Here is a 24,905-nt window from a genome sequence, read left to right on the forward strand (position 1 = left end):
ATGAGGCCCGACGAAGAAGGTAAGATTTAAGCCACCATGCACTTTGAGCTCAATTATCTCGGTTCATGTACAAGATATCAAAAAGTAATCAACTGATAAAATATTTATCATAATATCATCAATTTTTTATCACTTTTCAAATTTTTGATATCTCTCATAGGAGCCGAGTTAATTGAGCTTAAATGTAGGGGCTTCTATTAGAGCAAATACAAATAGTTTGGAAAAACCAAGTGTTTGAAAAAAAAATGATTTTTTGGGATTTCTAGGCATTTCTAGAGATTTTCTGTAAGTGTATTGCTCATTTTTTGGAGTTTTTTTTGACAATTTTTCATAGTAATCCATTCAGATAAAGCTTCTAAAAAGCACAAAAAATCTGTTTTGAACCAAAGAAAAATTCGAATTGTTAGTATTTCTGAAAAACTTCCAAATGTTGAAAATCTCAAAACTGCTCATCCTCAAATTCCAGATGTCACGATTCGATCTGGCAAATCTTCATCAGTGTACACAAGGATATGGGCCTTCATCGCCATCGTCTTCATCATTCTATTCCTTCTAGTTTTAGGCGCCGCTATTTATTTCTACATCAACTATAAAGACAGTTCCGATGTGTGTCTCTCTCCGGGATGTATCAAAACTGGTGAGTTTTTTTGGCCGAGAAAAGCTGGTCGGTCGGCGGTCGCCAAATTTTGACCGACCAACATGGGAGCCTTAATGAGGAACTGGAATAAGGTCTTTGTTTTTTGAGCCATTAGAGGTGATTGAAGATTGGGGGCTAATTTTTGGGAACTAATTTTTGAAAATGCCAAGTTCATTAGTGATTCTAAAAACTTGAAAAAAGGGGACCAACAAAACAAAATTTCAGCATCGGTGATATTATCTTCCATGAACGCTTCCATAGATCCATGTGATGATTTTTACGAATTCGCATGTGGACAATGGATCAAAGGGCATCCGATACCAGATGATGCGCCCAGTGTTTCAAATTTCGAAAATCTGGGACAAGATTTGGAATTTGCATTAAAAGGTTGGTCTTGTTTTAGAAGCCTTATAGACTTTCGATGGAATAAAAATACCGTAGATCCTCTAATAGTAGCTCATTCAAACCGTCAACGTTGAGCTCAATTATCTCGCTTTGTAGGAAAGATATCGAAATTTGTTAACTGATAAAATATTAATCATAAAATCAACAATTTTTTTATCAGCAAACAAATGTTCACTATCTTTCACAGGAATCGAAATAATTGAGCTCAAAGTTGACGGTTAAATTGGGTTTCCATTAGAGGAAATAGTAAAAATCATCGATGTATTTTAGATACGTAATAAATTATTAAATTATTAAAATATAACCCAAATTTTCAGAACTCCTGGAAGAAGACGAAGAGCCATATGACTACGATGTATCAGCAGTCGGAAAAGCCAAATATTTCTATAACCTGTGTCTGAATGAGTCTGAAATCCTGGACAATTGGCGACGAACATTCGATGAAGTCGTCAAAAGTTTCGGAGGATGGCCAAGTCTGGGACACCCCTTAAGCCCGGATGCTAGTATTGAAATGTTGTATGGTAGGACTTTCATGAAAAGTTTTGGCGGGAGTTTAAACAATTTTGAATTTCAGCGGATATGGTTGCCAAATTCAAAGCCGATAGCCTATTCAAAGCGACTGTGCAGCCAGATGATAAGAATTCGCAGAGACATGTTTTGCTGGTGAATTTTTGAGGGGTCTCAGGGTTCCATGTGGTCGAAAAACTTCCTGACCGACAGACCGCCAACCCAGTCGGCCGACAGCCGACCGAACTGACAGATCGGTCGACCAGGTCGGCGGTCGGTCGGCGGTCCCTGATTTTCGACCGACCAAAATGGAAGTCTCAATCTAAAACCAAATTTTCAGATCGACCAACCACAGCTCAACCTTTTTGCTCGCGATTTTTATGTGGCTGCTGAGAATGAAGAACGTATGGCGTATTTGCAATTGATACGGTAATTTATTGGACTAACAAAAAAAATACTTATTTCATTCCAGAGATGTTTTAATTCTTCTGAACGCTGATCGAGCGAGAGCGACACGAGATGCAGAAGAGATCATTCATTTTGAGACTGCGCTGGCTAATGTAAGGATTTAAAAATCCTTTAACTTTGAGTTTTAACCAATTCTTCTCGGTTCCCGAAAAAATATATCAAAAAGTTGTCAACTAATGAATTTCGCATCATTTCATTAGAAACGTTTTGTCAGTTGACACATTTTTATATCTTGCAGAGGAATCGAGATAATTGCTCTGAAAATTGACAATATTTTTCTGGTTTTTCAGATCACTATGGCCGATGAGCAGCGCCACGACATTTCTGAGCTCTACACTAAAGTCACTCTTGGTGATATGAAAATTTCACTTCCACACTTCAACTGGCACCTGTTTTTCAACCATATGTTTAAGGATCTTCATGATAAGGTTGGGGAAAATTAAAAAAAAAAAACTATGACATACCGGAAAATTTTCGAATAGAAGCACATCATCTTTGTGCTCAATTATCTCAGATTGCTATGACTGATATCAAAAATTTGTCAACTGACAAATGTTAGTAATATCATGATAAATAATTCATCAGTTGACAAGTTCCTGATATCTCTCATAGGAGCCGAGATAATTGAGCACAAAGTGAACGTATAGGGTTGGCGTCTATTTTTTGGCATCTTTATGAAAAAACTTTTAATTCCCAGAACCCTCGGTTCAGTTTATTAAAGCTAATATACTTTTTTCAAATTCCATAATTTCCAGAACGGTCGCCAAATCACATTCGATGATGATACCGAAATCGTTGTCTATGGATACGAGTTCCTTCGCCGGCTGGATTTGCTCATCCCAATGTACGATGCTCGTCTGATTACCAATTATCTGGAGTGGTGTTGGTTTTTCAAGACAATGTTGAGAGATCTTCCAGACCCATTTGCATTGACCATTTTCAAGTTTTATAAAACTTTGAATAGTGAGTCTTGCACTTTGAGCTCAATTATCTCGGTTCATACAAAAGATATCGAACAATTGTCAACTGATAAAATGTTACTGATAAAATGAAGAACATTTTATCAGGTAGTACATTTTTGATATCTTTTTTAGGAACCGAGATAATTGATCTCGAAAGCATAGAATACTATTTTTCCAGTCATGAACGTTCAAAAAGTGCGGTGGCACGGATGTGTGACACGGATCAATAGCCTAATGCCGATGGCAACTTCAGCGATTTATGTGAAAAATCATTTTGATCATGAGGCCAAGCAACAGGTAAAAATTTGAAAAAAACGATATCAGACAAATGGAGACACTGAAAACGTTGTTAGAATTATTAACCTGTTTAGGTGAAGGGTCCCTTTTGAGCCAATTAATCTCGATTCTTGTCAAAGATATGAAAAAGTTGTCAACTGACAAATTGTTTATCATGTTATCCCAAACATTTTATCAGTTGAACATTTTCGATATCTCTGAGAGCAACCGAGATAAATTGAGTCAAAGCTGAAGCTTAGGAGCATTCTAAAATTGTGGCCTAACTTTTGCAAGTAGAGTTTTCTAGGCCACCAACTTTAAACGCCTAAAAATGACCTGATATTTATATGTACTGTTTTCTAAGTGATTTTATCATCGTGGCCTAACTATTGCAAGTTGAGTTTACTAGGCCACTAACATTTATAGCCTAGAAATGGTTTTATATTCACCTTGTTTATTTTCTAGACCATTTCAACATGGTGGCCTAATTTTTGCGAATTTAGTTTTCTAGGCCACCAATTTTGACGATTCGAACGAATTTTTAAAAATTAGGCGTTTTCGAAAAACGTCTCAAATTTACCTCAAGTTTTCAGGTAGAAGAAATGATTTCGCTCATCATGGAGTCCTTCGTCGACCTATTGCTCAGCGAAGATTGGCTCACAAAAGAAACCAAGCAGTTTGCAAAACAAAAAGTCAACGAGATGAAGCGAAAAATCGGGTATCCAGACTACCTAAATGATCCGTCGGCTGTGAATAAGGAATATATGACTTTTACTGTAAGTTTTAAAAAATTCAGAGATTCAACTTTTTGAAAAATTACTTCAGGTCTACCCAGGGCACTATTACCAAACGAAATTCAGTTTCTATGAGCAATACCAACGAGATGTTCTGGAAAGAATCACAGAGCCAGTCGATCGGGAAAGGTTGGTCCGTAGGCCCCTAAATTTCTGAAAGTACTTCTTTGCAATTCGCGAGTATGATGTTATTACTCAGAACAAATTCCCAAAAAAGTCAAAAACAAATGCATGATTGCCCAAATCAACTAGCTATTAAACTGACAAAGGCAATTATAGTACTAAAATGTCATTTCTAAGGATGAGCAATACAGTAGGAATTTTTTGCAGATGGGTAGCTGGAGCCGCGCTGGTCAACGCATTCTATAGTCCAAATACGAATGAGATCAGTGAGTTTTGGGAATCTGAATTTTCGAAGAGAGTTTGGGAATCTGAAGGGAGTGTTTTTGAGCTAGAAGTTCTTCGTTATCTCCAGTGTAATCTTTCGAAGTAATCTTATAGCAAAAAACTTTTGGATGAATGACGGCCTAAATTTCACAAGTTGGGTTTTCTAGGCCACCATCTTTTTTGGCCGAAAAATAATCTCATACTCACCTGGTGTGTTTTCTAAGTCATCTTCACGTGGTGCAAATTGGGATTTCTAGGTCACCACCATTTTTTGCCTAGAAATGACTTAACATGACCCTGGTGTATTTTTTAGATAATTTTTATGTGGTGGTTTAACTTTTGCAAGTTAGGTTTTCTAGGCCACCACTTTTTTAACCCTGAAATCGAGCCGATACTCACCTGGTTCGTTTCTAGATAATTTACCTTGGTGGTCTAGAAAACTCAAATTGCAAACGTTAGGCCACCACGTAAGAATTACCCAGAAAATACACCAGGGTCACGTTAAATTATTTGTAGGTTAAAAAAGTGATGTCCTAGAAAACGCAAGTTGCAAAAGTTAGGCCCGCCATTCATCCATAAATTTAAAAATAGATTTTTAACTTTCAAATTCTGGATTCCCCGTAATCAAAGAATGCTTTCTAAGACCTGGAAGATCTTCAGACCCTTATCACCACCCCAAAAAAAAAGATCTCTTAATCCTTCAATGAAAAAAATAGGATTATTATTCACCCACATGAGAAAAAAGAGAACTTAATCAACACTTATTTGTCACGTCGTCTGACATTATGAACGAAAAGAGAGCAAATGTCGGAGACATGTTTGTCATGGAGAGACAAAGTGTTTGATGAACTTCGTCGGAGACCGAAAATCATTTAAAATATAGTCTATTATACAAAAAGTTTTGAAATTTTCGAAATCAAATTCTGGAAAAGTAAAAAAAACATATTTTCAGTCTTCCCAGCTGGAATTCTCCAACCTGTTTTCTACAGTAAGGATTTCCCATCCTCAATGAATTTTGGTGGCATTGGAGTGGTGATTGGACACGAAATCACTCATGGATTTGATGATAGAGGTGTGCACATTGATTTGAATTTTGAATTTTTTTTTGGTTTCTGAAAAAAACTTTCTGAAGTTTATAGACCAATTGACCTTCTGATACAGCACCGGTAACATAAGATGAACAGAAATGAATTTTTAATTTGATTTTCGGCATTTTTAAGACCCTGGAACTTGGCTGTCAACTTTCCGATAGCTTTGAAAAGTGTGTCGGTTGTAAAACAGACCTAAATTGAAAACTTTAAATACACCGATTTTTTTGAAAATTCTTAGATTTTCAGCTATTTGTCGATTTCTGGAAGGCCCTCGTTTTTGTACCGGAAATGTGAAAAAAAACAGTTTGAAGTTTGAAATTTTCCGCTTAAAAATGGCTAAATATAATTGAATGGGGGTATTGATCACTTTTGGACTGTGTACTCCTCGCGTGCAAGCCGACCCGCGAAATTCGAATTTTTGGGTTACAGAGCAGCTCGAAACTCGATGTTTTGGTGTAAAATCGGTTTGAATAATGAAATTTGAAGTTTTCCATAATATAAAGAACATTTTGTGTTTTGTACTCCTCGCGGATAAGTCAACGCGCGAAATTCGAAATTTCGGGGTTAAAAACCGATTGTTTGGGAGTTCTTAGTTTTTCAGGTATATACCGATTTCTGAAAGACTCCTGTTTTCCCCATTTTAACACAAAAACGAGTTGAATAGGGGACCTTTCAGAAACCGGCAAACATCGGAAAAACTAGAAAAATTCATGAGGCTCAGAAAATGCCCCTAGCAAGACCAACAATAAATTTGTTGTAGTTTTTGTAGTCCACACATATATTTCCTTGTACCAAAAATAGTATAGTTCAATAATGTGTACCTAATTCTTCCGGGGACACATTCCAAGTATTCTTCCAGAACAAATTCCTTCCCCTCATTTTTTTTTCTTCTTCACCCCCACCTTCTTCTTCTTCTTCTTCTTTTCATCTGACCACTACTCACCCCCTCCCTCCCAACAATTCATTAGAATTCATTGAAATTCTCTCCTTGGGAATTTTTTTTTCATCAATGTTTCAAGTCATGCATGTTGTAGATGCAGAAGTTCTTGGAACGACCAGGACAAAAAAAATTATTTTTGTTAAAAAAAAGATAAAAAAAGTACAACAGAATGTTATGATATGAATCACAATTTAGGTGACGTCAGTTTTTTGAAAAACGTTCAGAAAATTTGAAAACATTGAATTTTTAGGACGCCTCTACGACAACTTGGGAAACATTCGTCAATGGTGGGATAACGCAACAATTTCGAAATTTGAACACAAGGCTCAATGTATTGAGAAACAGTACTCGAGTTATGTTTTGGAACAAATCAATATGCAAATCAATGGAAAATCGACAAAAGGAGAGAATATTGCTGATAATGGAGGGCTGAAACAGGCTTATAGGTACACTTTCGAACTTTGAGATTATTAAGAAACGCTTCAAAACATCCTAATTGTCTTGAAAATCGAATTTTCAGCTTTTTGACCCAAAATTGTTTTGACTTTAACACAGTTCAAAAAGGCCCAATTGTCTTAGAATTTAGATTTTCGATGTTTTGAAAACGTTAGCTTTTCAATGAGCCTGAACATGACCAAAATCCGTCAATTTTGATTTTCAGCAAAAATACGCGATGCGTTAAGAATTCATAGTTTCACCGATTTTTTTTGTGTGATTGGGCTTGTTTTGAAGGTCACAACGTGAAACATTTTCCTTTATGATGAGCCTAAACATGACTTTTTTAAACTCCAAAATTTTTAGACCCAAAATTATTTTGACTTTAACACGGTTCAAAATGGCCCAATTGTCTTGGAAGTCAGATTTTCGAACTTTTGAAAACGTTAGCTTTTCAATGACCCTGAAACGACCAAAATCCGTCAATTTTGATTTTCAGCAAAAATACGCGACGCACGACCGCGACGCGTCGGAAATTCTTAACTACACCGATCCTTACCGTGATTGGGCTCGTTTTAAAGCTCACAACGTGAAATGTTCAGTATAATGGCTCATTAACTATCGAATAAGGTTTCGATTTAGAAGGCGATTCACCGTTCCGCGGGGAGCCGCGGGCGGGAGCCCCCGGGGTAGCAGGTAGCTCGCTTCTTCACCCGCCTAAATGGGAACCCTACTCTCGAACTACGACTTAAAAAATCTTTTATTAAAGGTGGGGGGACATGAAAAAAATTATTTTCTCGAAATTCCGTTTACATACGCCCCTCGAGGAGTTGAACTTGTGAGGGCGAGGATTGAAGGTGCGGCGCCGCTACCGACTGAGCTACACGGGAAAAGAGAAAGCGGCCGTCGGATTGCATACATAAAGGCAAGGACGACAGCTGTACGCAGAGTGACATTAAGCGTTGTACACCGTCACGGTAGAATGCATACTCTGGCCCCAAAAATCCCCCGTAAAATCTCCTGTCCCCCCACCTTTAATGAAACCTTGTAATAGAAGGGCCTTCCTAACCTAGAACATTTTGTGATATGGTTTATAGGAAACAAGACAAATTTCGTTGAAGCCGTTGAAATGAAATTTTAACTAAAATGCAAGTCGAAGGTTTTGAGATTCTCTAAATGTTCAAATCTCAAAAAACGAGTTTGGAATGTCAATTAACATATGTTTACCCATTTCCAGAGCCTACAAAAAATACGAAAAAATGCATTCACGCCCGCCACGACTACCGGGAGTCAACCTGACACATGATCAACTCTTCTTCCTGAACTATGCCCAAATCTGGTGTGGAACCATGAACGATAAGGAGGCGATTCGCAAATTGAGGACTTCAGAACACTCACCGGGACCAATCAGGTAAATTTTCGGATCCCCAAAACTCTAAAACACACTTTCTTTCTCCAATCCCAGAATCTTCATTTGGATGGTGATGGTCATTCAAAAATATTACACATATATACAAAATCTCAATTTGAAAGGAAAATATGAGTGTGTAAATATACGAAATTGAGCCACTTTCATCTTTTTCTCATCCTCCTTTTTATTTCTATAATTTGCTTCGTTATGACCTTATTTATAAAAATGAAGAGGGGGAGGAATGAGAAAGAAGAGGGTGGATGATGTGGATACGATTTCAGTGAATATGGATTTACGGGTGTAAAGTAAATGATAATGATGAATATACCGGTTAATAAGATATACAAAAAATACCTATTTTCAGTCAATTTTCGGCCGTTTTGACAATTTTCAGGAGGTTAGATCTCGGCTGTCAAGTTTCTAATCATTTCGAAAATTTTGGAAAGTACGAAACAGACCTAGAAAACTTTATACTGCCAGAATTTTTGAAAACTCGTAGTTTTTCAGCTATTTGTCGCTTCTTGAAGGACAGTTGTTTGCTCAAGTTTTCAACACAAAAACAAACCAAAAAGTTCCTATGAGAAATATCAAAAAGTTGGCAACTGACAAAATGTTTATCAAAATATCAGCATGATTTTGTCAGTTGACAATTTTTTGATATCTTTCACAAGAACGGAGAGAAACTGACTTAAGGTTAAGAAATCACAAGTTCCCAAAAAGATGTTCTTCTTTTGTTTGTTATTGTCTAAAATTCCTAGAACACCCACCAAAAAGTTTTTCCTAGAGTTCCAAATTTTAAAGGAGTCTAAAATGTCGTTGTTTTTCCAGACCTCCCTTTGTTGCAGACCCTTCATTCCTTATTCGACTAGTCAATGACACCTATTTTCCCTTCTTTTTCTCTTCTTCCGCAACATTTTGGTTCCTCCTTTTCTAACGGCCCACGACGGCTATTTCTAAGCAGACTTTTTTTTACTAATCAGTGGCTTCAAAAAAGGCACATCAAAGTTCTACACCTTTTTGGAGCTGTAGTGTTCGTGACCAAAATAATGAATCACACCCAAAAACCTTTGTCCCAGTAGAGGCTCTGATCAGGTGAGGAGTGGAGAAGATGTAAACAAAAAAGAAAATGTGAATAATCAGTAATTCTATATGATTTTGTGCACTTTTTGGAGTTTAGGGAATAGTTTGAAGAGAATGATCAAACGAAATGGATCAGGTGGTCGCTAAAATTCAGACTGAAAACTGTCTGTAATCGTCTGAATGGTTTGTAAGCGTCTAGACATTTTTTTGCAGAATAAAAATGTTCGAAAGTTGACTGGAACGTCAAAAAAAGTCTGAATTTGGAAAAAAAAACATCTGGGTTTCCTAGAAATTTTCTAACCTCTTTTTCAGATCACCAAAGCTCGCTACCGTATTTTCACTAATAGAAGACCACCCAAACAAACAACTTAACGCTAAATTATCACAGTTTATTCAAAAGGTATCAAAAATGTGTCAACTGATAAAATGTTAATTGTAATACAAAAAATATTTTATCAGTTGACAAATTTTCGATATCTCTCACGGGAATTGAGATAATTGAGCTCAAAGCTGACGGTTTGGTTAGAGGAAATAGGTTATTTTATTCAGAACTTTGAGAGAAACAAATATGTGTAAAATACTTAAAAATTCTTGAAAACTTTGAAATTTACAAAGTTCTGGATCCAAAAAGTTAACAGTGAGGCTTCCATATTGGTCTGTCAAAAATTTCCCGACCGCCAATCGACCGGCCGCCGAAACACTCTCCGGCATGTTGACGCGCAAATGCATGAATTCGGTCGGCGATCGGTCGGTGGTCGGCCGGTCGGCTAAATTCCCAGACCAACTGCTTCATCAACAAGCTTTTAGTTCCTCAAAAAATTTGGAAAATTTCTTGACTGTTTTCTTTTAAAAAATTCCGAACTTTTCAGACCCAAAACTTTTTTGTTTTTTAGAACGCTTCAAAATAGACCAATTGTTTTGAAAATTATATTTTCAGCCGTTTGAAAACGTTCTCTTCAAAATGAGCCCAAGCACGGCCTAAATCCGTCAGTTTGGATTTTTAGCGAAAACACGCAACGCGTCGGAAATTTAGAGTTTCTTGGCGTGATTGAACTCATTTTGAAGCTCATGAGTCATGACGTGAAATTTTTGATAGAAGTGGTCTCTAGGTTTCAATTTTGATCCATCGGTTACTGTAGGAGATATCAAGAAGTGATTAACTTCGATTTTTTAAAGTTTTCCAAATCTTCCAATTTTATTCTAAAATTTCTTGAATTTTCAGAGTCAAAGGTCCCCTGTCTAACAGTTACGATTTCGCCAAAGCCTACAATTGTGCACCAGGCAGCCGGATGAATCCACATGATAAGTGCCGTGTCTGGTAGATAAATCCATTTCTTTCCTATTCTTTTTTTTGTGTATTTTCTTATTTTTTTCAATATTCATAACGCCCCGCTCCACCCTCTCTACTCCCATGTCCAGGAAAAATTGTGTGAAGCTTGATAAGCCCCGCCCCCTGCCAGGTTTGCTAAGGGGCGTGGCAATCGGGTCATTCTTTGCGCGCTTCTTCTTCAGCTCAAGCCGCACAACTTTTCTCATTTCACGTCTTCTGAATATATCCCGAAGAATGACTTCCTCCACAACTTCTTTATTCATTCTTCTTCTCGTCGCCACGTCGTCAATGTGGATTGGAGAAGCGGAAGCGGCAAGAATGGTTCCACAGGTAAACTAGAAATCCAGAAAATAAAATCCTAGGCCTCACAGTTTTTCCTGGACCCTGCATTTTTGTTCCTTGTTTCCAAAAAAACACACACTCCCATGGTCTCAATTTCCAATTTTCTATAATTTTCCCAAAAAATATAAGTTTGTTGCCATTGAAAATTTTCCGTTAGCTTAGCTTTTCTCCTTCCCTAAATTATAAATACTTTTTCGAAAATTTCCAAAATCTTGTATTTTACTTTTTCCCTTTTTCTTATTTCCCCTTCTACAAACACTAATAAAAACGTCCGAAAATGTGAAAATGGATGCAGAAAATGGAAAATGGTCCCATAAAAAGAGCCGTAGAAGGATTTTTATGACGTAATTTCTGGTAGAAAATTTCTGCTCTTTGCCTTTTCTGACGACAAAAATTGAAAAAAGAAGGGGGTGTCAAAAATTAGACTAGAAATAAAATTGCTGTCGAATTTTTGATGTATGAAACTTTTCAATTCTAAGATGAGCAATTGAAAAATAGAAGACGTAGAAGAAATGTTTCTTTTTTTATGACTTTTCGATTAGGGAGACTCACGGAGGAGACAGAAGTTGTCTCGTGCAGATACATTTAGGAAAACAGAAATTAGAAAAAAAAGTTGGAGGACGTCGGATTCTGAAATTCAGAAATTCAGAACTTCTGAAGTTATAAAATCCCTAAATTTTGAGAATCCGGCATTCTGAAATTCGGGATTCTAGAATTCTGAAATTCTAAAGAGGTCCCAGTGCATTGGTAATTTTTGGGAGATTCAAGTAGAAAACAATTCTAGGAGTTCTTGAAAATTCAGAATCTATTAAACCTGGAACTTTTTTTTTTTCAAATTTTAGAATTTGTAAATTTTTAAATTTTTTAAATTTCGGAATTTTGGAGTTTTAGAATTTTGAAATTTTGTGATTTCGAAAATCTTCGGCATTTTGAAGTTTTGAAATTTTAAAGAATTTCTGAGATTCTGAGATTCTGAGATTCTGAGATTCTGAGATTCTGTCATTCTGGGATTCTGAGGTTCTGAAATTCTGAAAAAAGTTCAGAATTGGAAAATCCCAGAAATTTAGAATATTGGAATCTCAAATTTTAAGAATCTTAGAACCAGAAAATCTGAAGATTCGAATATCGGAAAAAATCGTAAAATTTCATATTTTAAGAATTCCGGTATCTTTTATATTCTAAAGTTCTGGAAGAATTTTACATTTTTGGCACTTTTCCAGTTTTCAAAAAATCAAGATCTTCAAAGATTTTCAAAATGAATGTCTTCAATATTTTCATATCGCGAGATTTCATAATTTTCTTCTTATCTAAAAGAAACGCCGAAGGCGCGCCAGCCAGTTGTTTGAAGCGCCAGAGGGGCGGAATTCTGATCGTGGAATATTCTGAGGCTAATTTCCAAAATTTTCAGTCCTACGGGGGCGTCGAGCCAGGAATCCAATTTGAATTGCTGACAGCCAAACGTGGTGACGGCTACGGATGGAACGATTGCGAATTCTCACCGCTCAGCTGTCTTCTCAGACGACGTCGACGATCGATTCAGTGATAATTCAGAAGAGAGGGATCTCAACCAGTCTCCATTGTTAACAAAAAAGCGCCCACTTTTCACATTAAATTGTTTATTTTTGCAGTTTTCTTTTCTTTTTTGTTCACCAAAAAGAAATTTTTGTCGCAACACGAGCAATCACCACCCACTTTTCATGACTTCCTTTCCCCTTTTTTCCTTTGAAAATCTCAGAAACTGACATTCAAATTACTCTTTTTTCTTAATATTTCCATTTTCCCAAAAATTTATTCATCTAAAGAAAATCAAAAAAGCAGTGTTTTTTTTCCGATAGTTCTTAACCAATTATTTTTGTACTCATCATCATTTTTCGCTGACGACTCCGCCCCTTTTTTACCAAATGAACCAACAGAATAAGAGAAAAAAGAGTTGATGATTTTGCAATAAATCATGTTTCATTGTTTTTTTTTTCTAAAATTTTCTTTTAAAGGTGGGGAGGACATGAAAGTTCCGTCTAAATATGCCCCTCGAGGAGTTGAACTTGTGAGGACGAGGATTGGGGGGGGGGGGGGGTGTACGCAGAGTGACATTAAGCGTTGTACACCGTCACGGTAGAATGCATACTCTGGCTACAAAAAAACTACGAAAAATCTCCTGTCCCCCCACCTTTAAAATATTTCTTTTTAATTTCAGATTTTCAGTTTTGGAAGATTTTTCTCAGAATTTGAAAACTTTCAGAGATCACCAAATCGAATTTCAAGAAAAATCCGGGGGTGACTTGAATGCCAAAATTGAACAAAAGAAAAACAAAACGTTTTCCTCTTTTTTTGAAAACTAGCAATTGTTGTAGGCGTCAATTTTCTGGAAGAACGATTTTCCAGAAGGACGAAAATTTGGCGGAATTGAAATTTTTAGGAAAAACGGGATCTTCCAAAAAATACTAAATTCGAATAGAAGTTCAAATTGCTTCTGAAAATTTGAAATCTGATTCTCTTGATTTTGCAGTGCAAAGTTTAAAAAAAAATAATAAAAAATCTAAATTGCAGAGTTCCAGAATCTCAGAACTTTAGAATTTCAGAATTTCTGAGTTTCTGAACCTCAAAATCTGAATTTCAAAATTTTAGAAGTTTGTGAATTCTGAGATTCTGAAAATCGAGAAAAATTCTGAAAAAATTTTAATTCTCAGAATTTCAGAGACTCAAAATCTCAAAATCTCAGAATTTTCGATTTCAGAATATTTGATTTCCAGATTTTTGATTTTCAGAAATTTTTTTTCAGAATTTCAGAGTCTCGGAGTTTCAAAACTTTCGAATTTCATAATTTCAGACTTTTAGAATCTCAAATCAAAACTTTCTAAGTTTATTATAATTGAGATCAAAACTGATAATGAAACTTTAAAAACTTAAAATATCAAAAATCTAGAATTTCGGTCTTGTAGACATTCCAGCAAATGTTGGAGGTCCACCATGTTCGTGGGTGTGGATATTATTTTTCCGATGTCTGTGACGAAGTTTTTCGTCAGGAAGTTGGTAGCAGGAGCAAGAAGCGAGCTGAAAATTTTATGATTTTTTTTAATTTTAGGTTCTTGAAAATAAATTTTATGAGTCTTGAAATCAAATGCTCATTTTACAACTGACGTATTTTCTCTGATAGAAGCCTGCTCAAATCGTTACCTTTGAACTTAATCACTTTTCTGGTTCCTATGAGAGATATCAAAAATGTGTCAACTGATAAAATACTGTTAATATTATGATAAACAATTTATCAGTTGACAACTTTTTGATATCTTTCCTAGGAACCAAGATAAATTGCTTCAAGCTTGGTTATGTGGGGATCCTTCAGCTGCAGTTTTTGTATTTTTGAAACCCACAGCTTATAATTTTCAAAAACTCACAGAAACATTATCCGACAATGGCAACCTTCCAAAATCATCATCACAAGATGGATCGCCAACTCTTACGAGCCCCTGAGCAGCCAAAATTGCTTCTCTGAAAATAATTTTTTACTTCCCCAATTTTTTTTTTCAAATTTAAAAATCTTACTGCTCATCTCTCCTCTCATCTTCAGTATTCATAGTCAGAAATCTAAGAACGAGAAGATTCATGGCCGCCGAGATTACGGTAAGACCGAAAAGGATGAATACGAGGGAGAAGAAGACGTATTCAGGTTGGGTTTGAAGAGATCCACGCTTCTGAAGTGCCACGTAGTCACCGAATCCTGGAAATTTTGGTTTTTTCGAGATTATCAGATTTTGATGGTTTACCAATAGTGGTCAACGTGACGAAACAATAATAGACAGCATCGAAATATGTCCAATTCTCGTAGGAAGAGAACATGAAGGCTCCTAAGAATTTCGAAAATCGTAAAAATTGATTTTTGGGTTTTTGTTACCTCCAAAAATCAACAATCCACCCCATCCTGTACAAAAAACGATCAGGTCTGACGAAGTGACAACGGCTGGCTTTCCAGCGGCTTTTCGAATGAATCTGAGCAATTTTGCAGCAAATGTATTCATACGTTCACCTGAAAAAATGATGAGGCGTTTAGTTTGAGCTAAATTATTTCGGTTCTTGTGACAGATATCGATATTTTGTCAACTGATAAAATGTTGGTGATATTTTGATGGACAATTTATCAGTTGACACATTTTTGATATCTTTTACAGGAATCGAGATAATTTAGCTCAAAGTTGACGGTTTGAATGAGCAGCGGTTAAATCGTGCCGAAGGCGCGCCAGTCAGCTGCTTGAAGCGGCAAGGGCGCGGCAGACAAGCTGATTGGTATACATTTTTTATCATTTTTTTGAGTTTATTTTTGAATAAACCATTTTAACGTCCTCTACAGTATACAGTTCTCAAAATCTAATTTTTTTCGAAAGTCAAAAACTTACCAATACTTTGAAACATGATCAATCCCAATGGAATTCCAGCCAATGCATATAACATGCAAAAAACTTTTCCAGCATCTGTCATTGGGGTACTGTGACCGTAACCTGAAGTTTTTATTTTTATACAGTAACTCGGCTGTCGGCGCCAATACTTGGCCAGACCTCCCACGGGTCTAGCACAAGTCTCCGACCAAATTATTCTATGTATTAGCTAAGACTTGTGGGAGGCTTGTGCAAGACTTGTGGAAGGCTTGTTTTAGACTTGTGTGTGGCTTTGTGTGTTTTCATTGAAACCTGTTGTTCTGTTGTGATTGTATTTGGAATTAGATATACTACAACATTTTATTAGAACACTACACAAAACGAATAATGAGAAGAAAATTAATTAAAATCACAAAAAAATTCCACCTTTTCGTTTCCTTTTCTTTGAAATCCGTTGAAATTCATCGACAATGACAGTGTAATCGCATCAAGCCGAGTCATCTCATTTTCTCAATTTTTGCTTTGTATTTTGAAGTATCCTTTAGACGAGAACATTACGATCCAATGTCTTGCATCTGAAATACAAACGATAATTTAAAAATTCTCAGTCTTTGAACTTATACCATCACTTCCTTTTCGAAAAATTTTCACAGTTTTGGTTTCGACATTACTGACTTTTGGATAACAAGCATCCACATAATGTGCAGTGCAAATAAATTCTTCTTTACATAGTTCGAGTTGTCTTCAAATTTTAAAAAACGTTACTCCTGTGAGTTCCAAACATTGCTTTTTTTACTGAAATCGTGTTCATTTTCCACTGCGACACTCTGCGCATGCACGATTTTGACGAAACTCTGAATCGTTTTCATAGCGTTTTCAAACTCCTTGAAAAATGTGTGATACAATCAAAAAGAGATCCTCTGTCGACTGAAACAGCAGTTTTAATGCAGAATTTTTTGTGGAATTTTCCAGAAAATTAACTTTTTTCATCTTCTTTCTCCTGTGTTTTCGTGAGGCGAAATTCTGTATATTCAAGTGTTCGAATTCTGTAATATTGAACGGTTCAAACCTAAATATCTCTTCACGATAACTCACGATATGCTCACGATGTACACTTGCAGATTTATCCTTTTTCGGTTTTGCTCTTTTGAGTTGAAGTTGAATGTTCTGTCATGTTGAAAGTTCAAAACTTCAAAATTTCTTATACCAAAAAAATTAAAATGCCTTCATAAAATTCAATCCTTTATGAAAATAGTAGAAAAATAGGTAAAACAGAAAAAAAATTGAAAATCAAATGATGAGTCCGAAGGTAAAAAATCAATAATCAGAATTTGGCCAAGACTTGTAGCCATCCGACTATGGGCCAAGACTTGTGGAAGCCATCCCAACGGCTCATGGAGGCGCATACTTTGGCCAAGACTTGTGGGAGGCTTGGCCAACACTTGTAAAATCATGAAATTTGGCCAAGTATTGGCACCCGCAACCGAGAACTGACAAAAAATAATATCGTTTTGATTATTTCAGTAGAAAAGTAGTCAGTTTTGAAGACCTGAAAAAGTAGTCCAAAATTTTCCAATTTATCTGAAAATTGCAGAGTACACTAAACTTAATAAGAGCTTTAATTTGTAATTGACAACTTTTCAGCATATTTTTTGGTTTTTAAGAGATGCACCTTTAAAAACTAAGTGTCTACTCCTCTCTCGGCGATCAATCATCCCGTATTTAAAGGCACATATCTCAAGAACAAATTTAGAGGCACAATAGTTGTCAACTACAAAATTTAAGCCCTGTTTTTGTTAGGTATAGTCTGAAATTTTCACATAAATTCTTTCACATAGATAAACGTTGCACTATTTTTTCAGGGCTTTAAAGATGACTATATTCCTCTGAAAACATGATTTTTTATGTCCGAATTTAAAATAGTTTTTGAAATTCTAGCTTTTGATTTTTAGGTTCTGATTTTTGCTTCAAGATTACTGTACTCTTACCAATTGTGGTGATTACTGTAGTTGCGAAATAAAAAGCGCCACTAAATTTCCATTGGTATCCAGCCTTATGTGGGACACTTTTCACAATTGTCGCCTCCAAAATCTCATAATCTGCATTTGACATGTTGTACTTGGTCTTCAGCTTTTCACGAACTCGAGCCACTAGTTTTCGCTGAAATTTTTTTTTTTAAAGTGGAACTTTCTGTTTAAATTCAGTTGAAATTAAAATTTGATTCATTTTTCCAACCTGTAAAATCTCATTTTCAGTTTCCAGAGCATCAAAAACTGCTGCCCCAACCAATAAGTACGTCAATGTGCAAACAATAAGTGATAGGGTTCTAATATTCTGGCGCTTCATGAGAAAATCTGAAAAATGACTCTTTTTGAAAAAGAAGCTTTAAAAACTGTTCTGTCAAAAATATGTAAAAAATATAATGTTAGTGATATTACGATAAAAAATTTATCAGTTGAACATCTTTTCATATATCTTACAGGAATCCATATAAATTTTTCCGAAGTTGAACGTCAGTGGGGGGGGGGGGCCTTCTATTAGAGGTTTTACGGGGGAAAACGCTCTTGGAAAAATATTTAATTTGTACAACAAAGGAGTTATTGAACATTTTAGAAATACTTTGAAAATTAACATATTTATAACAATTGAATGACAAAACTTTGAAAATGTTTCAGGTTTTCTGGAATTTTGGAAATGTAAAATGACCAAACACAGAATTTAAGAATAATTTTGAAACTTTGGAAACCTTTTGAAGTTCTCTAGAACGTTCGGAATTCCAGAAATAACAATTTTCAGAATTCCATATTTCCAGCATTCCAGAAATTGGAAAATCAAAAAAATCTAGCTATCAAAAACTTTCATGAAATCAAAAAAAATTCAACACATCCCACGGAGAAAAAGAGAGAGGGAGCTAGTGATGAAAGAGAGAAAGTGTAACCCATCCGGAGCGAAACATCTTGGAATTCTGAAGAGCAAAACAGTGTGGGAAATCGAGAGAATTAGAGAAAGAGAGAGAGAGAGAGAGATATCAGAGAGAGGAAACGGGATGTGTTGACATGGCAGATGGATCGAATTAGAGAAGAAAGGTCTTAGCTTCCTTGTGCTAAACGATTTTTGAGAGATAGAGGGTGGTGAGAGATAGGAATTGAGCGGAGACGGAGAGAAATACAGATTTCAAAAAGATGTAAATAATAAGATAAACAAACATCTATTTTTAAAGGTGGGGGGACATGAAAAAAATAATGTTCTCGAAATTTCGTTTAAATATGCCCCTCGAGGAGTTGAACTTGTTGGGGCGATGGTTGAGGGTGCGGCGCCGCTACCGACTGAGCTACACGAGCAAAGAAAAAGCGGTCGCCCGATTGCATACATAAAGGCGAGGACGACAGCTGTACGCAGAGTGACATTAAGCGTTGTACACCGTCACGGTAGAATGCATACTCTGGCCCCAAAAATCCCCCGTAAAATCTCCTGTCCCCCCACCTTTAATCAAATTTTCCGCTATTCTGACCATTTTCAGGAGTCTGGAGCTCGGCGGAAGATGAATTAGATTATACTTTAGGTGGAATAGACTACTGTAAGTGGATTGTAGATGGTACTGTAGAATTACTATAATCAAAATAACTTTATTAAACATCGAAAATTATAAAATTATCAAAAAAGCTTAGTGTCTAGAATCCAGACTCAAAAGTTAATTTCATCGAAATCCACTTTCCGTTGGAATCTCAAGTTGCAAACTTCCAACTAATTGATCGTAAATCGGATGAATCGGATTGATTTGAGAGCCAAACGACGAGGAAGACGGAGATGGAAATGATCCAGTTTGCGAACTCTTCGATTGCTCATCCATTAGTTTTTGATGAAGTGATAGGATCTCCTGACTCAGTGCCGGGAGCTCATCTTGTTCTCTGACAACGTTTTCGAGCATTTCCAGCGAGACGAAGTAGTTCTGAAAAATAAAAATTTAAAAAAAAATTGTCGTTCTGAAACTGAGATTCTTCGGTTTTCAGAGTTTCGGAATCCGGAATTTCGAGGTTCACAGATGAGGTTCTTAAGTTTTAAAGTACCGGAGTTCACAAAGTCTGAATATCCGAGATTCTAGAATGTTGAGATTCTGAGATTCAGAAATTCAGAAATTCAGAAATTCAGAAATTCAGAAATTCAGAAATTCAGAAATTCAGAAATTCAGAAATTCAGAAATTCAGAAATTCAGAAATTCAGAAATTCAGAAATTCAGAAATTCAGAAATTCAGAAATTCAGAAATTCAGAAATTCGGAAACTCGAAAATTTGAAAACTTTGAGATTCCGAGATTCTGAGATTTTAAAATTTTGAAATACAGAAGTTCCGCAAATTAGAAATTCTTAAAAATTCCGAAACTCTGAAATTCAAAGATTCTGAGATTCTGAGATTCTGAGATTCTGAGATTCTGAGATTCTGAGATTCTGAGATTCTGAGATTCTGCCATTCTGCCATTCTGCCATTCTGAGATTCTGAGATTCTGAGATTCTGAGATTCTGAGATTCTGAGATTCTGAGATTCTGAGATTCTGAGATTCCGCTTATTTCGGAATTTTGAAAGTTCAGAAAAAAGAATTTTGAAGGTTCCGAAAATTTGGACAACATCAAGAATTTCGATGTTCAGAACGTCATAATTCTGAAGTTCGAAAATTCCAAATTTTCGAGATTCCAAAAGTCCGAAAAATATAATATTTTGATTTTGGCGCTATGGTTTTTTTTCTCGTTCAAAATTACAGACTTAGACTGAAACTCTTTGTTTTCTTTTCACTGATAAACTCGCATTCTGGCACCAATTTAAAAAATAATTACATTAGAAACACCGTACCTTTTCCCTCTTCAATCTATCGTCTTCCTCGTTCACTTCACTCTTCGTCTTCAATTTCATCCCAACATCCAAACATTTTTTCAATCGACAACCATCACACTTTCTTCGAGTAATCACATTTATATCACAATCTCCATAATACGTACACCGAATCTTCATCATTATTTTTCGATCATCTTGGTCCAAAACAATCGGTCTGGTTTTGTCTAATAAATATAGCTCTCGACATTTTTTCAAAAATTCTTCCTGATAATTAGTAAAGAAATTCCTGCAAGAATTACAGGAAATCACACCGTAATTGTATTTCTCTGCATTTGCTCCGCAAACTCGACAGATCTGAAAAAAAAAGAGAAAATTGCAGTCTGTGAATTAGAAGGGTTTCAGCTCACATCTTCGGGCATTTTTCTTCGTTCTGCTTTTTTTCGCTTTGTGATATATTGAGATCTTGAATCTTGTTTTGTGAATGTGCAAAACATTTTTAGTGAGCGGATCTTCTGAAAATTAGTTCACTTTGAACTCAATTATCTCGGTTCCTATAAGAGATATCAGAAACTTGTCAGCTGATAAAATACTGGTGATATTATGATAAATAAGTTATCAGTTACAATTATAGGGTTCAAGCGAGGGGGTCAGAAAGCGCGCCTCAGTAAATTTTTCAAAATCTCAATTCGCTGCCGAATTTCGTTGGCTGAGTATCACAGTTTTAAACGATGAGCGAAAATACGAGCGTTGCAACCCGTTGATTTTTAAGAAATAGATCATGATCTAGTTCAAACCCGCGTTCTTTTTAAAATTATTAAATTTCTTAGTGGCCTACGAGCTTGCTGGGGCGCTTTTTCTGACCCCTTCGCTTGAACCAAAGTGAGTGAATGAATGAAAATTTAAAAAATCAGAAAAAAATTTGAAAAGACTCGAAATCATTTTGAATCAAAATCATTGATTCGAAATGGAGAAAAAACGAGAAAAAAATTGGCGCGGAGTTTTCGAAATGTAGATCAAAATATAAGTTTAAATTATAGATCAAAAACAAACCAAAAATTTTCAAATCAAATCGTCACTTGGGTTCAAGCGAGTGGGTCAGAAAGCGCGCACCAGTAAATTTTTCAAAAATTCTCAATTCGCTGCCAAACTTCGTTGGCTGAGTATCACAGTTTTAAACGATGAGCGAGAATACACGCGTTGCAACCCCAAGTGAATCGTACCAAATTTTGAAAATAGCATGTTTAAAAATTGTGCATTTTTGCGGGACGGTTTACAATCATCATGGCTACCGTACTTCTTTTTTGATCGGCAGATATAAGCCACAACTGCGTAGCTCCTTCTAATTTTTTTTTAATTCTCAAAAAAGTATGAATCAATTTATTTACAAAAAATCCCAAAAAATTAAAATATGAGTTACCGTATTTGTTCTAATGAAAGTCCAACCTATTATTTTGATATCAGTTATCTTGGTTCCTGTAAAATATATCGAAAATTTGTCAGCTAATTAAATGTTTATCATGAAATAGCCGATATTTAATCAGTTGACGGACTTTTGGTATCTCTCAAAGGCAGCAAGATAATTAGGCTCAAAGTTGACGATTTGAATGGGCTTCTAGTTGAGGAAAAATTTATCACAAAACATTAAAATTTATCAGTTTCTTATTTCTTTTGATACCGGCATACTGTGGAACCACATCGGCATGGGAACTTCTGAAATACATTAATTTTTCACAAAATTTAAAACTAATATTAACCTTATTCGCCCACCAAGCCTCTCCGTAATCAATTGTCAGCTCCTCTCGTTTTTTAATCAATCTATCAGTGTAGAAGCACATATGAATAAGTTGAATCTCGTCGTAATCCCAGCTTACATTGGCGACCTGAAAATAAGAAAATGTACATAAAACCTGTAAAGGAAGAGCATCAATACTGCCAAGTTTGAGCGCTCAATTCGTATGCACGACATCTGAAATTCGTCAACTGATAAAGTGTTTGTGATATAATGATAAACAATTTATCAGCGGACTACTTTTCGATATCTTTGACAGGATTTGAGAAAAATTGGCTCATGCTGAAATTTTCAAAATTCTGAAGTACTCACCTTAACATTTGGAGAGCAACTATGATTGATGAACCTTGTATAGTTCCCAGAATACTTGGCATCGATAGTCAACGTCTCGGGACCCTGAAAAATTTCAAACAATTTCCTATGCATCTTTAAAAATTTCAAACCAACCACTCTGGTTTCAAAAAGGAACGTTGAATCGTGTCGTTCAGTGGCCTCGTCATCATCAATCAATTCGCCTGCGTATTCTCCGATAAACGTTCCAAATGGGATATCTACAGAAGCACGAACTCCCCAACCACACCAAGGATCGCGGGCGAAGATCTAGAATTGGGCCTCGGAATTTCAGAAATCTTCTGAAAACTTGAAAATCTCACCTCCACCGGATACATGGCCCCTTTTTGAGCCACACGATTGCCACACCAAAGTGCACATTCACAATTTTCATTGCACTCTCTTACAGTATCCCACATCAATTGATCCATGTCTTCTACAGTACCCTTTCGACTGTAGATTGACGAAGAGCACTCACAATGTTTCGTGCATTGACCAGAGCAGTGGCAAACCTAGAAACTTTGACTTTCCGCTAATTTTTCTCGATTCCTATGCAAGATATCAAAAATGTGTCAACTCATAAAATGTTTCTCACATTTTGATAAACATTTTATCAGTTAACAAATTTTTTATATCTTTGACAGGAACCGAGATAAATATAAAGGTAAGATTCTTCTGAATACTTACAAAAGTAGGCGTGGCGCTTCTTGAGGCAAGATTTCCAGAAAAATCGATAATCCTCGTTGTGTATTTGAAAGTGTCAAAAACCAAAGTGTCCATTGAAAAACAAGGATTTGAAAAGACCGGAACTGTGAAACGCTCACATCCTTGCGAGATGTCTCTGAAAGTTTTCCGATTTTGTGATTCTGAGATTCTGAGATTCTGAGATTTGGAGATTCGGAGATTCTGAAATTCTGAGGTTCTGAGATTCTGAGATTCTGAAATGCAAGAATTCTGAAATTCGAAGATTCTGAGATCCTGAGTGTCTGGGATTCCACTATTTGCAAATTTCAAAATTCTTAGATTATAGAACTCACTCATATAAAACCACAGGCTGTTTATTGATTTCCTTGTGCCATTCGTTTCCTATATTTGGCTGAAAAATCTCATTTTCAGCTGAAAAATGCCTTAAACCTTACCATTTTAAACTTTTAATTGAATTTGAACAAACTCCTGCAAAAAAGCATTGTTCCCCTTTTGAAAAAATACAAAAAAAAACACAAAAAGAATTCGGAAAAAAATGGAGAAAACAATCAGAGACAAAGTGAGTAAGAATCGAATTGAAAATTCAATTTTCGAATGGATTTCGACAAAATTTTTTTTGGGACAAAAATAAATAAAATTTCGAAAAAAAGACAAAACAAAATTGTTCAGTTTGGACCTAAAAATGGGAAAAATAAAATAAGAAAAGTCAAGAATACAAGAAATTTGATCCTCAAATTTTGTGACATAGTCTTAAGAAAAAAAAATGGAAAGAAATGGAAAATTGAGAATAAAAAGAAAAAAGGAAATTTGAGCAAAAATAGAAACAAAAAGAGGGAAATAAGGAGAAAGGACAAATTGGGGTTTTGAGGACTCAATGAGCCGGAATATGATGGATAAAAAATATTGAGATTTTCTGGAAATGACGTATAAAGAAGGGGGCGGAGCCTAGTGACGACATGGATGGGATTTTTTAGAACAAAAAAATTAGAATTTCAGAATCTCAGAATCTCAAAATCGCAGAATCTCAGAATCTCAGAATCGCAGAATCTCAGAATCTCAGAATTTGTGAATTTGAGAATTTGAGATTTTTCATAATTTCAGAATTTCAGAATTTTAGCATTTCAGAATTTCAGTATTACAGATTTTCAGAATTTCAGAATTTCAGAATTTCAGAATTTCAGAATTTTAGAATTTCAGAATTTTAGAATTTCAGAATTTCAGAATTTCAGAATTTCAGATTTTAATAATCTCAGAATCTCAGAGTCTCAGAATCTCAGAATCTCAGAATCCCAAAACCCTCGAAATCGTCTGAATCTAAAATTTTCGAATTTCGTAATTTCAGCATTTTAAAATTTGCAAGAAATCAATACTTTTTTCCAAAAAAAATCATTTTTTACTACATTTTTAATACATAGATTCTGATTTTCGACCAAAATTTATTAAAACTTTGAATATCGAAACCTTCGTAATTCTTCAAAACCTGATAGCGATTTTGGGACACCTATCTGGAACTTCAAAAAATTCTTAAAATGCCGAAAATCATAAACTCCAAAAAATTGAATTTTTAACATTCTAGCATTATCCAAAATATTTTAATTTCCTTTTTTCAACATAAAAAGAACTGACCAGAAACGCCTAACAACAATGATTTCATGCGTTTCCCGACTATACAGGAAATAAGCCGGAAATTGGAAAATTTCCATATTTGTACATTTTTCATTCTGGTCATTTGAATATTTTATTGGAAGTCTTTCATAGTATATTATAAGAAATATATATATATATATATATATAAAAGCGAAAAAACAATTAATTAAAAG

At 35.5% G+C, this 24,905-nt stretch overlaps 4 protein-coding genes across 4 annotated transcripts; 2 read left to right on the forward strand and 2 right to left on the reverse strand.

The window, feature by feature from the left end:
* Cbr-nep-2 lies at positions 1-10,715 on the forward strand (the record flags this gene model as incomplete). Its single annotated transcript, XM_002646828.2, has 17 exons — positions 1-19; positions 467-637; positions 863-1,024; positions 1,360-1,563; positions 1,617-1,705; positions 1,890-1,978; positions 2,022-2,109; positions 2,308-2,445; positions 2,773-2,980; positions 3,158-3,276; positions 3,849-4,031; positions 4,081-4,178; positions 4,380-4,438; positions 5,389-5,508; positions 6,718-6,913; positions 8,140-8,313; positions 10,616-10,715. The coding sequence occupies 17 exons, from the start codon at positions 1-3 to the stop codon at positions 10,713-10,715; spliced, it is 2,217 nt and encodes a 738-aa protein (XP_002646874.2).
* A 242-nt stretch (positions 10,716-10,957) lies between these two features.
* On the forward strand, positions 10,958-12,608 carry CBG19564 (the record flags this gene model as incomplete). Its single annotated transcript, XM_002646827.2, has 2 exons — positions 10,958-11,053; positions 12,474-12,608. The coding sequence occupies 2 exons, from the start codon at positions 10,958-10,960 to the stop codon at positions 12,606-12,608; spliced, it is 231 nt and encodes a 76-aa protein (XP_002646873.2).
* Positions 12,609-13,206: 598 nt separating this feature from the next.
* Positions 13,207-17,781, reverse strand: Cbr-sup-9 (the record flags this gene model as incomplete). Its single annotated transcript, XM_002646826.2, has 9 exons — positions 13,207-13,232; positions 14,032-14,116; positions 14,461-14,554; positions 14,609-14,783; positions 14,830-14,910; positions 14,958-15,089; positions 15,457-15,558; positions 17,424-17,595; positions 17,671-17,781. 9 exons carry the CDS (start codon positions 17,779-17,781, stop codon positions 13,207-13,209), a joined length of 978 nt encoding a protein of 325 aa, XP_002646872.2.
* Positions 17,782-19,132: 1,351 nt separating this feature from the next.
* Cbr-set-11 lies at positions 19,133-23,160 on the reverse strand (the record flags this gene model as incomplete). The annotated part of the gene is made up of 6 exons (XM_002646825.1): positions 19,133-19,384; positions 20,280-20,615; positions 22,016-22,141; positions 22,363-22,446; positions 22,498-22,650; positions 23,068-23,160. 6 exons carry the CDS (start codon positions 23,158-23,160, stop codon positions 19,133-19,135), a joined length of 1,044 nt encoding a protein of 347 aa, XP_002646871.1.
* Positions 23,161-24,905: the final 1,745 nt, after the last annotated feature.

The sequence above is a fragment of the Caenorhabditis briggsae genome (genome assembly GCF_000004555.2).
Source record: "Caenorhabditis briggsae complete genome, chrII, whole genome shotgun sequence".
NCBI lineage: Eukaryota > Metazoa > Nematoda > Chromadorea > Rhabditida > Rhabditidae > Caenorhabditis > Caenorhabditis briggsae.